General features: G+C 54.0%; 2 protein-coding genes across 2 annotated transcripts; both read left to right on the forward strand.

Moving 5' to 3' along the window:
* Nucleotides 1–11,521: 11,521 nt before the first annotated feature.
* On the forward strand, nucleotides 11,522–13,035 carry LOC128949048 (erythroblast NAD(P)(+)--arginine ADP-ribosyltransferase-like). Its single transcript, XM_054293853.1, has 2 exons — nucleotides 11,522–12,263; nucleotides 12,950–13,035. The coding sequence occupies exons 1-2, from the start codon at nucleotides 11,522–11,524 to the stop codon at nucleotides 13,033–13,035; spliced, it is 828 nt and encodes a 275-aa protein (XP_054149828.1).
* Nucleotides 13,036–16,451: 3,416 nt separating this feature from the next.
* LOC128949049 (NAD(P)(+)--arginine ADP-ribosyltransferase 2-like) lies at nucleotides 16,452–17,695 on the forward strand. The gene is made up of 2 exons (XM_054293855.1): nucleotides 16,452–17,193; nucleotides 17,610–17,695. Exons 1-2 carry the CDS (start codon nucleotides 16,452–16,454, stop codon nucleotides 17,693–17,695), a joined length of 828 nt encoding a protein of 275 aa, XP_054149830.1.
* Nucleotides 17,696–18,052: the final 357 nt, after the last annotated feature.

Below are 18,052 nucleotides of genomic sequence, written 5' to 3' on the forward strand. Positions count from 1 at the left end.
CGCTGTGACCACAGTGACAGTGGTTGTCCTGGTGTCCTCATGGTGGCAATATTTGCCAAGGTGTTCATTGTGGCAGTGGTGGCCTTGGTAGCCTAGATGGCCTCATTTCTCTGGGGGTCCAGGAGGTCTTGGTGATCATGGGGGCCATGGTTGCCACAGTGACCACAGCCACCTTGGTGACTTGTTTGGCCTCATGGATCAGACGATCCCAGTGGGTACTCCCATGGCTGCGGTGGCCAGGAGAAGTCCTCCAAGGTGGCAGGTGGCTCTGGGGACGCTTTCCCCCCAGGAAAGAGGGGTGTCATGGTGTCCTGGGGGAAGTGAGGATGTCCAGTGTGTGAGGAGGGTGCAAGGGTGGGTACAGGGGACCAGGGAGTTCAGGAGTGTCAGGGTGGGCTTAGGGGTAATAGAGGTCAGGGGGACACAGGGGGTGCCATAGGGGTGAGTGGGGCTGACAGTGGTCAGGGACTGTTATGGAGTGGCTCTTGGGGGGAGTCCTGGCCCACCCGCATCCATCTCACGTGGACTGTCCCCACAGCACTGCCTCTGGTGGGGTAGAACAGGGTCAGAATGGAGAGGTCCTTGTGCCTGTCCTTCCCTGGCAGGGGCATCCCTGTCCCCTCCTGGATGTGGGGATCTCCATGCCTGTGCCCTGTCATGGGTGTTCCTGTCCCCGTGTCCACAATGGGTGTGCTCAGACTTGGTGTCCCCAGCATGGAATGTCCGTGTCCCCCACACAGTAGTTTTCTCTGTCCCCCATCCCCAGTTAGTGTCATTGTCCCCTGTGCCTGATCCCATGGGTTTCTCCATGGCTACGCTGGGTGTATCTCCGTGGCCCCAGGCTGTCCCCTGTGCAATCACCTCACAACCACTCACAGTTGTATTTGCTGAAGTTCGCGGTGGAGTGGAGATGGATATACGTCCTCTCCCTGTACTGGGTGACTTTGGTGACCTCAAAGGTCTTGAAGGGTTGGTCAGCACCCCCCGACTCCTGGATTTTCAGAGAAGAAGTGATGTCCACACGGTGGCACGTGTGCACCTCGAACACTGTCTCCTTCCCAAAGCACTGACAATTTGGTTTGCACAGCCATGTTGATGTGAATTCACCAAATTGGATGGTGTTGCCACGCTGTCTGTCGAACCAGACCCCACACACCCACTGAACACGTCCAGACGCTGCCCTTTCAGAGGGTCCCACAGCGTGGCCAGGGGATAGATCAGCAGGCAATGCAGTGTTTTGAAGTGGAAGTTGTCCCGGTATTCCTGGCGGGAACGTCCGGCCACACGCACGGCCTCATTGAAGATGTTGGACAGGCCATCCACTGTCTGTGCCCTGATGGCCGTGGCCTGGCCTGGGGACAGAGGGGTCACAGGGGATCCTCATATCTGCCACTTGGCCACAGCCTTCGCCCAGATCTGGGCAAAGACACAATTCTGGTAGAACTCAGAGCAGTCGAGGGCCGGCAATGTTGCGGTGATGGCAGGGTGACAGCCCTGATACTGGGCTGAAAAGAGTCCCTGGCCACATCCAGGGGCACCACCTCCTTGATCACAGTGGCCATGGCCATTGCCAGCAGTGCCAGGGTCTGCGCCAGGGGGGGCATAGAGTGGAGAGGCCACAGGGAACAGTGTGGGACACTGGGGAACACAGAGGAGACACAGAGGAGACAAAGGGAGGGTTCCTCAGTGAGGGACTGGGGAGGGGAGTGGGGTCAGCCCAGGGGGAAGTGAGGTACTCCTGGCCAGCAGACCCCTGGGCATGTCCAGGGTCCCTGATCCCATATCCTGGGTTTACTTATCCCTCTGCAGCATCTCCCAGCCCCAGAGACCCCAATCCCACAGTACCATGGCCCCCAGAAGCACAATCCTACTCCCATCACTACAAGTCCCTGAGCAGGATCCCAACCCAAATCTTGGGGTGACTTCCTGAGCATCCCCCCATTCTTCCCCTCAGCCCGTCCCCAGAGGGCAATCACACTTCCAGTCCCCAATTTCTTTGCTGTCACCTCAGGACCTCAGCACAAATCCAGCATCACCCCCTGCCCCGACAGTGTTTCCCAGCTCCCCCATGACTCCAATCTCAGTCCTGTGATTCCCCCAGTGTCCCTTCAGCAGTGCAATTGCAATCCCAGTCCTGTGTTTACTCTTCTAATGTCCCCCCAGTGCTCCCTGGGACCTCAATCCTGCTCCAAATCTTCTACAAGCCTCTTGTGACCCCAGGCCCCTCTGGGATTTCACCCAAATTCCTAAAGCCACTTCCTCACTGGCTCCAGTGCCCCTCCGGTCTCTCTCCCAGATCCAAGTCCTACTCCCAGTCGCATTACCCATTTCATGTCACTCCAGGACCCCAACCCAAATCTAGGGGTCACCTCCTGCCCCCACAATGTCGCTGTGGAGCCCTCCATGCCCCACTCTGCAATCCCAGGCCTGTGTTCCCCCCCTTGAGTGTCTCCAGTGTTCACCATTCCTGATACGAAATCAGCTGGAGTGAACTCCCTGATGGAACTGGAGGTATCAAAATACGGGAATTCTTTCTCCGCTCAGACTCACAGCAGATCTCTCCTGGTCCTGCAAGTCAGGGAGGGACTTTGCCACAGGGTCTTTATCCATTGGAATTATAAATATTCATTACAATGAGGTTCTTAGCTAATACAAAACTAGCATTTTCTCCATAAATAATCTGCATGGTTCTGCCACATTTAAGAAAAAAATTCTATTATCCTGGAGGGTCATAAAAATTTGGTGTCAGGATGTGGTTTTCACTGAGTGCCCCAATATGCCAGATGACCTCACGCTGAACTTTCATTTTGGGTGAGCACTGCTCCTCCAGTGTTACAGAACTTGCCAAAAAGCCCTCACTTTTGCTTCATTTGTTACTCCATAGGTTGCAGCAACCTTTGGTCTGTTGTGTCCACACTTTTACATCTTTTTATTGTTTTTCACTAGTTCTTCTTTAAGCCCTATCCAGCACCATCGAGGGATCTGAAACTTTCTGTTTTCTGTCTCATTTCTCACCTCCCAGGACCCTATTGAGAGAACACATTGAGAAAATTCATTTTTAGAACTCTCCAGGACCATAAAAGGATTTCCAGAAAGAGGCAGAACCATGCAAATTATTTCTAGGAAAGGTGAAGTTTCTGTACCAGGTGAGGCAAAGTGTAATGAATATTCATAATTGTGGTCGATAATACCCCATGGCAAAGTCCCCCGTGACGTGCAGGACCAGGAGAGATCTGCTGTGAGTCTGAGCTGATAAAGATTTCTGGCTTTCTGATACCTGCAGTTCCATCAGGGAGTTCTCTCTGGCTGATTTTGGTATCGGGGCTGGGGGGACCCCTGGTCACTCTTGGGGGTGGCCACGGGACTGAGGGATTGGGATTGCGGTGCTGGGGGGAAACTGGGGGAGTCACAGGTCTGGAATTGGGGTAATGGGTGGCTCTGGAGGAAAATGAAGGGGGACATGGGATGGTGGGAGTAGGACTGGAGTGATAGGGGGGCTGGGAAACACTGTGGGGGCAGAGGGCTATGCCTGGATTTGTGCTGAGGTCTTGGGGTGACACCAAAAATTGGGGAAGGGGAGTGAGATTGGGGGCTGGGGATGGGCCTAGGAGGACACTGCGGGGCTCAGGGAGTGACCCCAGGATTTGAGTTGGGGTCCTTTGGTGGGTGAGAGACTTTTAGTCATGGGAGTAGGATTGGGCTTCTGGGGGTCCATGGTGCTGTGGGATTGGAATTGGGGTCCCTGGGGCTGGGGGACATTGGAAAGGCATAAGTAACCCCAGGATTCAGGATCAGGGACCCCGGACATGTCTAGGGGTCTGCTGGCCAGGAGTGCCTCCCTTCCCCCTGGGCTGACCCCACACCCCTGCCCAGTCCCTCACTGAGGAACCTTCCCCCTGTCTCCCCCATGTCCCCTCTGTGTCCCCCAGTGTCCCACCCTGGTCCCTGTGGCCTCTCCCCTCCATGACACCCCTGGCTCAGACCCTGGCACTGCTGGCAATGGCCATGGCCACCACTGTTGTCAAAGGGATTCCCCTGGACATGGCCCTGGACTCCTTTGATGACCAGTATCAGGGCTGTGGCCCTGCCATGAAGGCGGCATTGCCAGGCCTCTACAACTCTGAGTTCCAGCAGAACAAGGAGTTTGCTGAGTTTTGGGTAAAGGCTGCAGCCAAGGTGCAGAGTTGGGGGCCCCCTGTGTCTCCTGTGTCCACAGACCAGGCCACTGCCATCATGGCCTTCACAATGACTGACCTCAGAATGACTGACCTCAGAACATTCAATGATGCCCTGTGTGTGGCCGGGCGCTCCCACCAGGAATATCGGGACAACTTCCACTTCAAAACACTGCATTTCCTGCTGACCGATGCCCTGGTCACGCTGAGGGATGATCAGAAAGGGCAGTGTTGGAACATGTTCCTAAATGTGTGTGACGCCTGGTACAAGGCACAGTGTGGCGACACTGTCCGGTCTGGTGAATTCACGTTGATGGTCCCCCTGATGCCCCTCTTTGTCCCCCAGGTGGGAGCATCCCCAGGGCCACCTTTCACCTTGGAGGACTCCTCCTGGCCACCACAGCTCTGGCAATGGCCACTGGGGTCCTCTGAGCCTCGAGACCACCATGGCCTCCAAGGTCACTGTGGCCACTGTGGCCTCCCCGATCACCAAGACCACCAGGACCCTCAAAGAAACGAGGCCACCAAGGCTACTGTGGCCACCACAGCCACTCAGGCCACCATGGTCACCATAACCACCAAGGTCACTGTGGCCACTATGATCACGTAGAATCCTTCAGCCACAAGGCTACCACAGCCACTGTAGCTACCAATACCATTTTGCAATGCAATTGTATTAAAAAAATTCAATCAAAACTATTCCATTAAATAAATCTGACAAAGCCAGGAAAAAGTGACAATTCCTAAGCAGGCCTCGATGTCACTCTCCAAATCAAAACTTGTGGGAATGTCTCTTTTTCGCAGCCTTGAGGAAGAACCTTGGTGAGCATCCACATCCTAAAGGAGGAACGTCATACACATTTCATTCCAAGCAGGAATAGGGGAGGGGAATCTCTGTCAGAGAGGGGAATGGACATTCCCATGGTCAGCTGATGGATGGCCAGGCCCAGCTCTGGTGATCCACCCTCACTTGCCAGTTCAGGGTTGGTGATTTGGGCTGGTTTTGGCCCAATTCAGCACCAAAATCAACAGCAGACCCCACTCAATGCAGCCCTGATGGCCAGAAATGTGACATTATCCTTTGGCCCCATTCCAGGCAGAGCATCCAGCTCATCCTGTACTTCAGGTGCACCTTAAAAGCTGGAAATTGGGAGGTTCAAGAGGGAAGGGCAGGTCATGTCCCTGGGGAGGGATTGTCCCCAGTGCCCATCCTGGCTGGTGAGGACCTGCTGGGGAAGAATCTGGGGATGCTGGTGGGTGACCAATGTAGGGGGCCATGTGTCCTGGGGCCAGGAGGGATCCAGGGGGCATCAGGAAGAATGGGGTGAGGAAGTCAGACATTGATCATGCCCCTCTGTCCCGCCCAGTGAGGCACATCAGGAGTGCTGTGTCCAGCTCTGTCCAGTGCCGTGTCCAGGTCTGGGCTGCTCTGGATCCAATCGTGGTCTCAGGGATAATGCTGCCTGAGCTGGGAGGTTGGTGCCCACTCTGGGTCCTTCCAGCCTGACCCATTCTGGGATTTGGGGATTCTGGCAGTTGCGGTTTGGGAATTGTCCACCTGAGGGCAGCAGCAAGCGCAGGAAATCAGCAGCACTGTGCATGCGCTGCCGTCAGCTGCAGTTCCGGGTGCCAACAGCAGGCGGCAGCATGAGCTGCTGGTGCTGCCAAGTGCCCCATCCCGGCCCCATGCCGGCCCCGGGGGCTCTGCAATGGTTTGGGATGGAGTCACCTTAAAGCCCGTCTGGTGCCAGCCCTGCCATGGGCAGGGACATCTTCCCCTGGGCCAGGCTGCTCCAGGCCTGGCCCAGCCTGGCCTTGGACGCAGCCAGGGATGGGGCAGCCAGAGCTTCTCTGGGCAGCCTGTGCCAGGGCATCACCACCATCACAGGGAAGGATTTTATAGGACAGATGGGTGGTGATGTTTTTGAAAAATGACTCAAATGTTTGGGGGTCTTTAGGAGAAATTGTTGTCAGTGTCTTCAAAATGGCTCTTGATATCTCTGCATGAGAAGACATGAAGTTTGCCACAGAACCGTGGTGGTTTTACCAGAAAGTTTGAAGTCCTGAACTTTCAGCTAATAGGAGAAAAGGGTGCCCACACAGTCAATTCCATAACCCAGACAGCCTGAACTTCTGAACTTTGGGAGACAATGATAGCTTCAATAGGTATGTGGGTTAGGGGGTTTGGGACAGCTGCACCTTCCTGGTACCTCAGTGTCCTGGTTTGAGATGAAATGACTTTTGTGTGATGCTGTGGTTAAACCAATACGTGCTCAGGTTTGAATATTGGCACCTGGTGTGGCCACTGAGGACATGGATATGCCTCTGATAACACAGGGGGTTAAAAGCAGTGATCTTCCAGGAAAACTTTCTCTTGGTTCCCATCAGTGAAAGGTTCAGACCTCCCTTGCCCAGCTGCTGTGGGCTGGGCGGGGGAGGGGAAGCCATGCGGTCGGGTGAGGTGAGCCAGGGCCTTGCTGATGGAAGGGTGGAGGAGCATCAAGAGTCATCGGTCCCCAACCCCCCCATCCTCACCATCCCTGGAGGAGAGAGAGAGAACAAGCTGGTGCCTGTGCCTGTGCCACCATGAAATTTGATAGCACAGCCGGCCGAGAAGGAGAAGGGTGGGGTGCAGTGAGAAGGTGCCCAGCAGGGCAGCATGGGAGTTCCAGACAGGCAGAGCCTGAGATTTTTAACCCTTTTCTTGGATGATGGAAACCTTACAAATGCTGATCCTCCTGAAGTTGGATGAGAAGGGAGATAGAGATGAGATCAGAGAAAATGGGCCACGAGAGAAGTTGAGAAGAATCTTGGGTGAGAGGAGGTGATGGAGTGGCCTTTGGCTGGACTTCTCTTGTATAGCCATGGACAGAACCATTTTTTCCTGTGACACAGAGATGGCATCTAGGGGGAGGCAATGGCTTGGAGCCAAGAGAGTGCAGTGATGTTATGTGAAGGAGTGTGTGAACAGAGATGACCTGTGAGGATGGTGGTGGTGGTGCCCTCTGTCTTCAGGGAAGAAGATGATCTCTGTTCTCAACACCCCTCGGCCCCAGGGGTTGAATCTGGAGGGGGAATGGTGTCCCAAAAATGGGAGACTGTTGCTTTTTTGGAACTGGGCAAAGGATCCTTAAAAAGAGAACCCTAGAAGCAGCTCTGGTCCATGTGCAGTGGTGAGAGCACTGGGCATGGAAGGAAGATGTCACGAGGGCAAATGATCTCCAGGCGGTGCCACAAGTGACGTGGAAACACAAGAGGTTTCAACTGTGTTTCCAGGGGAAGCCTATGGCACAAGAGGGCATCCTCTCTTCATGATGAACTGAGAATTTATTATCTGAAGGGTGGTGAGAGACTGAGAGTTGATTACCTGAGGGGTGCTAACTGAATTGAGAGCCCAAGGCTTTGTCTTACTGTGATGTGTTGGAAACTGTGGGGAGGTGGAGGAATATTTTTGGAAGGTTTTCATTCTGAGTTCTGTGTTTCTTTTACATATTGTAAGTTAATAAAGATTTTTTTTTCCTTTATTCCTAAGCTGGAGCCTGCTTTGCACTATTTCTGGTCACATCTCAGAGTAGACACTAGGGAGAATATCTTTTCATTGGGACACTGGTATTGTCCCAGCGTCAAACTATGACAGGGATCTCAAACTTTCTATTCTCTCTCTTATAGCTTACCCTCCAGGTCCCCAATCCCACCATCCTATATCCCCCCAGTTCCCCCCAGTCCCACTCCCCACTGCTCACTGAATTGCAGTCACACCTCAGATACCACTTGGGGTCCCCTATTCCCCTATCAGATGACATCTGCGAAGGATCAGCAATGGGACATCATGCCATGATCAATATGATCAAGTGAAGTCAAATTTATTACAAGAACAAACTGTATTTATGCTTTGTTCTACTGTTCGCCCCTCAAGCTAATGAATTATTGGTTCAGCCTATCTGTGCATGTGTTTCAAGCCTTCAGCTGATGGGTTAGTCTTCTTTCTTCATGCATCTCTCTGTGGGTTGCTATTTTGCCTTCATGCACTCTGCTGTGGTTTTTTGCTCCGTCTTCTTAGCGCGCCCCACATCCTGGACATGTTTGTCTCCTGAGGAGGCTGTTCCTATTTTCAAGCTATGGGGGACAATGTGAAATTCTACTCAGAGCCCATAAAGGCTGGCTTGGGGACAGCGTCCATTTTCCCACAAAAATCCCTCAACAGACATCCCTGTAGGCACCTTGAGCCTGGGGATGATCTCCTGGGGAAGTGTCTGAGTGACTTCCCTGGCCTTGTTGGTATAACAGAAGTAGTTCTGGAACCCCAAAAAAAGGAATCCACTAACACCAGGAGATACCTGAGCCTATGTTGGCATGGCAGCTCAGAAAAGCCATTTGCCATTTATCCCCAGGAGTGTTTTGTCTTTCAGTGATGCCTGGAGATGATGGTTTTGAATTCAAAGGGTTCTTTTGAAAACACATCTGACATTGCTCTCTAACAGACCTGACTGTTTTGTCCTAATGACACTGAGGATCTGAGGCCACAGACCAGTCCCCATTGCATCAACTCCCCAGAGCTTTGCTGGTGCTTTTCTCCTTTACAAATTGCAGCATCAGTTGGGGAGGGCCGGACCCGGCTGTTGGGAGTTAGCTCTCACCTACCCACCCATCCACCCTCTTTACTGTGGGCTTTTAGATAAGCAGCCAATTTTTAATCTGCCCAACTCTATCCAGGCCTCCCATCTGGCAGTGAAATTTCTTTCTCAGGATGCTTTGTTGCAGAACCTCTCATGCAGCTTTAATGCAAGTTTATTTCCCACAGGGATTTTTCAATCCCCAAGCTGATGTGCCCTGGACTGTATCACGCTCACTTCTTTGGGCACCTGGATAGTTGCTAGGATACCCAAGGCCTGCTGCAGTCATTGATACATAAAAAGCTGAAAGGAGAAGAAATCCCATGGGAGATGTGGACATCAGGGCCATCTCTGAGTTACAGAACCCATGTCCTTTCTCAGGAGTCCAAATCAAAGATCATTCTGGGTGACCTGTAGGGTGTTTTTCCAAAAAACTTGACATCAGCCAGGATTGGCTTAGATGTCTTTGGGCCATAGCAGTAACTGTTCTCCTCATCCAAGAGGCCAGGAAATCCGATTTGAGACAAAACTTTATGATATATACTCTGTGCGCTGTAACTGCAAGGAGATGTGGAACAAGGAGTGGAACTCAATGTATTACAAAGAGCTCTGGAATTGGCAGTGAGAAAAAGGGCAAACATAGGAACTCACTTGCCATCTGCTTTGAGCATTGCTCATGTCCATGGAGCCATACGCAAAGAAAGAAGCCAATTAACAGCACAAGGATCTCCAATTAAATGTAAACAAGAATTATCATCCCTCCTTGATTCTTCCCAGCTGCCCAAAATGTGGCTGTACTACAATCCAGGGCACACCAGCTTGGGGATTGAAAAATCCCTGTGGGAAATAAACTTGCATTAAAGCTGCATGAGAGGTTCTGCAACAAAGCATCCTGAGAAAGAAATTTCACTGCCAGATGGGAGGCCTGGATAGAGTTGGGCAGATTAAAAATTGGCTGCTTATCTAAAAGCCCACAGTAAAGAGGGTGGATGGGTGGGTAGGTGAGAGCTAACTCCCAACAGCCGGGTCCGGCCCTCCCCAACTGATGCTGCAATTTGTAAAGGAGAAAAGCACCAGCAAAGCTCTGGGGAGTTGATGCAATGGGGACTGGTCTGTGGCCTCAGATCCTCAGTGTCATTAGGACAAAACAGTCAGGTCTGTTAGAGAGCAATGTCAGATGTGTTTTCAAAAGAACCCTTTGAATTCAAAACCATCACCTCCAGGCATCACTGAAAGACAAAACACTCCTGGGGATAAATGGCAAATGGCTTTTCTGAGCTACCATGGCAACATGGGCTCAGGTATCTCGTGGTTTTGGTGGATCCCTTTTTTGGGGCCCAGAACTTCTCCTGCCACACCAACAAGGCCAGGGAAATAACCCAGGTACTCCTTCAAGAGATCATCCCCAGGCTCAAGGTGCCTACAGGGATGTCATCTGATAATGAACCCCAGTTGGTATCTGAGGTGTGACAGTAACTCAGTGAGCAGTGGGGAGTGGGACTGGGGCAAAGTGGGGGAACATGGGATGGTGAGATTTGGGTCCTGGGGGATGAGCAATAGGAGAGAGAATAGAAAGTTTGAGTTGTCCTGAAGGTGCTGCATAGAGCTTGAAGAAGAATGAGCAAAAAACAATGAATGGATGTAGAAGTGTGAGCAGAGCTGGGCAAAGGTGTCTGGAACCTGTGGAGAAAGAGATAAAGGGCACTCCTGTGAGGCGTTTTTTGGCAAATTCTTTAAAACAGAAGGAGCAGCAATGTCTGCCAAAAGTGAAAGTTCAAGCTGAGGTCTTCTGGCATATTGGGGCACACTGAGAAAACTCATTATTAGAACTCTCCAGGACCATAAAAGGATTTCAAGAAAGAGGTGGAGCCATGCAAATTATTGCTAGGAAAAGTGCTGTTTCTGTGCTAGATGAGGGACACATTATAACGAACATTTGCAATTGTGGTGGATGAAGACCCTGTGGCAAACTCCCCCGTGACCTGCAGGACCAGGAGAGATCCGCTGTGAGTCTGAGCTGATAAAGAATTCTGGCTTTCTGATATCTGCAGATCCATCAGGGAGTTCACTCCGGCTGATTTTGGTATCGCGGCTGGGGGGACACCTGAGGACACTTGGTGGGGACATGGGACTGAGCAATTGGGATAGCAGACATGGGGGGAGACGGGGGTGTCACAGGTCTGGGATTGGGGTAATGGGGGGCTCTGGGGGAAAATGCAGGGGGACATGGGATGGTGGGAGTGGGATTGGGGTCATGAGGGGGGGGCTAAAAGACACTGTGGGGGAGAGGGTGATGCCTGGATTTGGGTTGAGGTGTTGGGGTGACACCGAAGAAATTGGGGAAGAGGAGTGGGAGTCGGGTATGGGCATGAGCCAAGGGGGAGACTGAGGGGCTCAGGGAATGACCCCAGGATTTGGGTTGGGATCCTGCTGGGGATCATGGAGTCATGGCAGTAGGATTGGGCTTCTAGGGGCAGGAAGACATGGTACTGTGGGATTGCAATTGGAATCCCGGGGGCATGGAGACATCGGAGACGCATAAATAACCCGAGGATTTGGGTTTAGGGACCCCAGACATGCCCAGGGGTCTGCTGGCCAGGAGTGCCTCCTTTCCCCCTGGGCTGACCCCACTTCCCTCCCCAGTCCCTCACTGATGAACCCTCCCTGTGTCTCCTCTGTGTCCCCTCTGTGTCCCCCAGTGCCCACACTTGGTCGCTGTGGCCTCTCCACTCTATGCCCCCCCTGGCGCAGACCCTGGCACTGCTGGCAATGGCCATGGCCACCACGGCTGTCGATGTGATCCCCCTGGACATGGCCCCGGACTCCTTTGATGACCAGTACTGGGGCTGTGGCCCTGCCATGACCGCGGCATTGCCAGCCCTCAACCGCTCCGAGTTCGAACAGAATGAGAAGTTTGCCCAGGTTTGGGTAAAGGCTGCAGCTGAGTGGCAGAGTCGGGGGCCCCCTGAGTCCCCTCTGACCCCAGACCAGGCCACTGCCATCATGGCCTTCACAATGGATGGCCTCCGCAGCGTGTTCAATGATGCTGTGCGTGTGGCCGGGCGCTCTAGCCAGGAATACCAGGACAACTTCCACTTCAAAACACTGTTTTTCCTGCTGACCCAAGCCCTGTTGATGCTGAGGGACACCCGGGGACCGCAGTGTCACATCATGTACTGCCACGTGGAAGGTGTCCAATTCAAGGCAGAGCCCAGTGACTTTGTCCGGTTCGGTCAATTCATGTCAGCATCACGGATGGAAAGAATTCACTGGTACTCTGGGAATGACACAGTTTTCCATGTGTACACGTGCCATGGCACAGAGATCCAGCTATTCTCCCACTATCCTGGTGAGGTTCTGATCCCACCCTTTGAGACCTTTAAGGTCGTCAACGTCAGCAATATAGGAAAGGGGAGGAAGATTCAGCTCCGCTCCAACGGGACCTCCAGCAACTACAACTGCGAGTGGCTGCAAGGTGACACCACAACCCTGGGGGATGGAGACACCCACTGTGGCCTTGGGGACACCCATGAGAAGGCACAGGGAAAATGGCACTCACTGGGCATGTGGGACAGGACATGGGCACCCACTGTGTAGGTGGGACAAGGACACCCATGGCTGGGAACAATGACAGGGATACCCAGTGCTGGGGACACGCAGTGGGGGTGAGGGGATAGAAACACCCAGTTCTGGGGACACCAACTGTGGACAGGGGACGCTCAGGACAGGGCACAGGGGGTGAGGACACTGACTGAGAGTTTGACGACAGGGACAGCCCTGCCAGGGGACAACAGGGACAGAGACAGGGACGTCCCCATTCCGATCCTGTCCCTCCCCACCAAAGGCAGTGCTGTGGGCATGGGCCCCGTGTGCTGGATGTGGGTGGGCTGGGCTCCCTCATGTCTCCTCCTGAACCCCTGTCACCCTCTGTCACCTGCCATGGCACCCCCTGACTCACCCTGACCTCTGTCGCCTCTAAGCCCACCATGACCCCCCTGAAATCCCTGGGCCCTGTGCCCTCCTGTACCCCCCCCCAACACCCTGTCACCTGTCAACTCATGGCCTCCATCTCTCCTGTCACCCCTAACCCTCCAATATGCATGTTACTAACCCACTCACTCCCCACACGGTCCCCCTGATGTCCCTCTCTTTGTCCCCCAGGTGGGAGTGTCCCCAGGGCCACCTTCAACCTCAGAGGACTCCTCCTGGCCACCACAGCCCTCGCAGTGGCCACTGGGATCCTCTGAGCCACAAGACCACCATGGCCTGCAAGGTCACTGTGGCCTCTGTGGGCACCCTGATCACCAAGACCACCAGGACCTGCAAAGAAACGAGGCCACCAAGGCTACCAAGGCCCCACAGCCACTCTGGCCATCATGGTCACAATAACCAAGGTCACTGTGGCCACCATGATCACCTAGACTCCCTCAGTCACAAGGCTACCACAGCCACTGTGGCTAGCAATGCTATTTTGCAATGCAATTGTATTAAAAAAATTCAATCAAAACTATTCCATTAAATAAATCTGACAAAGCCAGGAAAAAGTGACAATTCCTAAGCAGGCCTCGATGTCACACTCCACACCAACACTTGTGGCAATGTTTCTTTTTTGCAACCTTGAGGAAGAACCCTGGGCAGTATCCACATCCTAAAGGAGGAACCTCACTCACATTTCATTCCAAGCAGGAATAGGGGAGGGGTATCTCTGTGTGAAAGGGTACTGGACATTGCCCGGGTCAGATGATGGATGGCCTGGTCCACCACTGGTGATCCACCCTCACTTGCCAGTTCGGGGTTGGTGATTTGGGCTGGTTTTGGCCCAATTCAGCACCAAAATCAACAGCAGACCCCTCTCAATGCAGCCCTGATGGCCAGAAATGTGACATTGTTCCTTGGCCCCATTCCAGGCAGAGCATCCTGCCATGTCCTCTACTTCAGGGGGATGTTAAAAGCTGGAAACTGGGAGGTTCAAGAGGGAAGGGCAGGTCGTGTCCCTGGGGAGGGATTGTCCCCAGTGCCAATTCTGGTTGGTGGGGACCTGCTGGGGCAGCTCTGGAGAAGGATCTGGGGATGCTGGTGGGTGGCCAGCGGAGCTGGCCATGTGTCCTGGGACCAGGAGGGATCCAGGGGGCATCAGGAAGAATGGGGTGAGGAGGTCAGGGAGTGTTTCTGCCCCTCTGTCATGCCCAGTGAGGCACATCAGGAGTGCCGAGTCCAGCTCTGCCACCGTGTCCTGTGCTGTCCTGCTCTGGACCCAATCCTGTGCTCAGGGATGATGCTGCCTGAGCTGGGAGGTTGGGCCAGGTGCCCACTCTGGGCCATTCCAGCCTGACCCATTCTGGCATTTGGGGATTCTGGCAGTTTTGGTTCAGGAATTGTCCACAGGAGGGCAGCAGCGAGTGTAGGAAATCAGCGACACTGTGCATGCACTGCCGTCAGCTGCAGTTCCGGGTGCCAACAGCAGGCGGCAGCATGAGCTGCTGGCACTGCCGAGCGCCCGCCCCGCCCCATGCCGGCCTCGGGGGCTCTCCAATAGTTTGGGATGGAAAGACCTTAAAGTTCATCCGGTGCCAGCCCTGCCATGGGCAGGGACATCTTCCCCTGGGCCAGGCTGCTCCAGGAACTGCCCAGCCTGGCCTTGGACACAGCCAGGGATGGGGCAGCCAGAGCTTCTCTGGGCAGCCTGTGCCAGGGCATCACCACCATCACAGGGAAGGATTTTATAGGACAGATGGGTGGTGATGTCTTTGAAAAAGGACTCAGAGGGTTGGGAATCTTTAGGAGAAATTGTTGTCAGTGTCTTCAAAATGGCTCTTGACCTCTCTGCATGAGCAGACATGAAGTTTGTCACAGAACCGTGGTGGTTTGACCAGAAAGGTTGGTAGTCCTGACCATTCACATAATAAGAGAAATGGGTCTTCACAAAGTCAATTCCATAACCCTGACAGCCTGATCTTCTGAACTTTGGGAGAAAATGACAGCTTCAAGGGGGATATGGGGTAGGTGGTTTTGGACAGCTGCACCTTCCTGCTACGTCAGCCAATGTGGAAAGGATGAAGGCAACATGCGGACGGGAGTTTGGGATAAAAGGAGGCTTTGCTCTCTGAATCCTCGAGAGAGAAACCCCACAGGGATATGGCTGTGGAAACTCTGTCCCTGTATTTGAATCAAGTTTCAAAACTGCTTTGAGGACCCTTGGCTTTTCACAGTGTGGCTTTTCCCCATATACTGAAGGTGCTGGGTAGAGCCTAAAGTCTGACTGGCAAAAATGATGAAGGGCTTTAAAAGTATTTACAGAGCACAATAAACATGGCTCAAAGCAGTGGAGAAAGAAAAAATGGGGAACTACAGAGGGGTTTTTCACAAGTTCGGTGACACAGAAGGAAGGGCGCCTGCCAAAAGCGGAAGTTTGGGTGATGACATCTGGAATACTGTGACAATAAGTGAAAATGACCTCCAGATGACTTCTTAGGAATTCTCCAGAAAAATAAAAGAAGAGGCGGAGCCATGACACTTATTTACAGGAAATGTGCAGGTTTTGTATTAGCTAAGAAGCCTATTTTAATAAATATTTATAAGTACAGTGGATAGAAGCAGCAAAGTCCCACTGAGCTGCAGGGCCAGGACAGATCTGCAGTGAGTCTGAGCTGATCAAGAATTCCAGCTTTTTGATACCTCCAGTTCCATCAGGGAGTTCACTCCAGCTGATTTTGGTATCAGGGGCTTGGGGCACGCCAGGGCACACAGGGAGGGGGGGAGAGGAAAACGTGACATCGGTACTGGGGTGCTGGGGGACACTGGAGGGACCCTGGGGGAGAATGTGATGTGGGGTTGGAGTCCTTGGGGACACTGGGGGGACCCTGGGGGAGAATGTGATGTGGGGTTGGAGTCCTTGGGGACACTGGAGGGACCCTGGGGGAGAATGTGATGTGGGGTTGGAGTCCTTGGGGACACTGGGGGGACCCTGGGGGAGAATGCAATGTGGGGTTGGAGTCCTTCAGGAAGCTGGAGAATGCTGGGGGACATGGGACTGGGGTTCACAGGGCTCTGGGGGGCAGCAGGGAGGCTCTGGGAGTGTGACTGTGGCCATGGGAGGGCTGGTGGACACTGCAGGGGGCAGAGGGTGATCCTGGGATTTGGGATGGGGTCCTGGGGTGTATCATTTCCAATAACTCCAAAAGGGGACACCAGACTGGGAATGGGAATGGGGTCTGGGGATGGGCTTAGAGGGATACTGGGCGTTCAGAGAGTGACCCCAGATTTGGATTGGGGTCTTGAGGGGGCTGAGGGGACCCCAGGGGAATGACCCAGAAATGTGGGAGTGGGATTGGGGTCCCTGGGGGGACTGGAGGACACCAGGGCCCCCAGGAGTGACCGCAGGATCAGGGTCTCAGGAAACATCCTGGGATCTCCTGGCTAGGGTGACCCCCTCCCTAGGCTGACCCCACTCTCCCTCTCCAGCCCCTCCCCAAGGAAGCCTCCCCATGTCCCACCATGTCCCTCAGCATCCCCCTCTGTCCCATCAGTGTCTCCTGGTGCCCAGCAGTGTCCTCCCAGCATCCCCTGGTATCCCCCAATGTCTTCCCTGTGTCACACACTCTGTCCTCTGTGTCCCCTCTGTGTCCCCCAGTGTCTCACACTGGTCCCTGTGGCCTCTCTTGCCATGGCCCCCCTGGCTCACACCCTGGCACTGCTGGCAATGACCGTGGCCACTGCGGCCATCAAGGTGGTGCCCCTGGACATGGCCCAGAACTCCTTTGATGACCAGTACCTCAACTGTGGCCCTGCCATGACTGAGGCCTTGCCGGCCCTCAATGTTTCCGAGTTCCAGGAGAACAAGGAGTTTTCCCAGGCCTGGGTGAAGGCCAGGGCCGAGTGGCAGAAGCGAGGCTCCTCTTCATCCCCTCTGTCCCCAGCCCAGGCCATCGCCCTCATGGCCTACACGATGGGGGACGTGCACAAGCAGCTCAACCCAGCCATGCGCAAGGCTGGGCGCTCCCGCCAGGAATACCGGGACAACTTCCACTTCAAAACGCTGCATTTCCTGCTGACCCAGGCCCTCCAGAGACTGAGACGCCCTCATGAGTGTCCAGATGTGTTCCGTGGGGTGGGGACGGTCCAGTTCAATGTGACACCTGGCGATAAAGTCCGCTTTGGTCAATTTGCTTCATCGTCGCTGGACAAAACGGTGGCCCAGGGTTATGGGAATGTCACAATGTTTGAGGTGCACACTTGCCATGGAGCAGACATCCAGAAGTTCTCCTTCAATCAAAGCGAGAAGGAGGTGCTGATCCCACCCTTTGAGACCTTTGAGGTCACCAAAGTCACCAGGGAAGGGAAGAAGGTGCAGATTGTGCTTCGCTCCACCGGGAACTCCAGCAACTACAACTGCGAATGGCTGCGAGGTGACATCATGGGAACAACCTGGGGGGATGGGGACACTCAGTGAGGGTTGGGGACAAGGACACATGGTGATGGGGACACCCATGGCCCAGAGGGGACAGGGACACCCACTGTGGCTGGGAGACAGGACACCCAGAGCTGGGGACAAGGTCAGAGACAGCATTGTTTGGGCACAGGAGATGGGGACACCCAGTGCCAGGTGAGGGGAACAGGGACATCCAGTGCTGGGAACACCTATTTGAGTTGGGACAACAAGGTCAGCCAATGGTTGGGCGCAGAGGAAAGGGCTCATTATGGCCCCCTCTGATCTCACAACCTCAGGGTCCCCCCTTACTCCTGTCCCTTTCCCCATGGCCCTCCTGACCCAACTGACCCTCCCATCCCATGATCCCCCTGACCACTCTCTTTGTCCCCACAGGTGGGAGCCTCCCCAGGAACTCTCCCCACCTTGGGGGGCTTCTCCTGGCCACCATGGCCATGGCAGTGGCCATTGGAACCCTCTAAGCCACAAGGCCACCAAAGTCACTGTGGTCCTGGGGGCCACTGTGGCCAACATGAGCATGAAGGCCACAAGGACCTCCAGGGAACTTAGGCCACCAAGGTTACCGAGGCCATTATGACCACTATGGTCCCTTTGTCCCGTGTGACCACTGTGGCCATTATTACCACTATGGCCACTGTGGCCACTTTGGCTTCTATGACCAATCTGGCCACTCTGGACATTGGAACCACCATGGTCAGCATGGCCATTGTGCCCACAGTGACCCATGATGTCACTGTGCCCACTGTGGCTACTGTGGTCACTGTAACTACTGAGGCCACCGTGGCCAGTGTGGTTTCCAAGGTGACCAAGGTCACCGT

The sequence above is a fragment of the Melozone crissalis genome, unplaced genomic scaffold (assembly GCF_028551555.1).
Source record: "Melozone crissalis strain CALT ecotype California unplaced genomic scaffold, PUWL_Pcris_2 ptg000195l_1, whole genome shotgun sequence".
NCBI classification, from domain to species: Eukaryota; Metazoa; Chordata; class Aves; order Passeriformes; family Passerellidae; genus Melozone; species Melozone crissalis.

Coding starts and splice junctions, on each gene's coding strand:
- LOC128949049 (XM_054293855.1), top strand. CDS start 16,452: ATGGCCCCCCTGGCTCACACCCTGGCACTGCTGGCAATGACCGTGGCC. Junction 17,194..17,609: donor CAACTGCGAATGGCTGCGAG/GTGACATCATGG, acceptor TTGTCCCCACAG/GTGGGAGCCTCCCCAGGAAC.
- LOC128949048 (XM_054293853.1), top strand. CDS start 11,522: ATGCCCCCCCTGGCGCAGACCCTGGCACTGCTGGCAATGGCCATGGCC. Junction 12,264..12,949: donor CAACTGCGAGTGGCTGCAAG/GTGACACCACAA, acceptor TTTGTCCCCCAG/GTGGGAGTGTCCCCAGGGCC.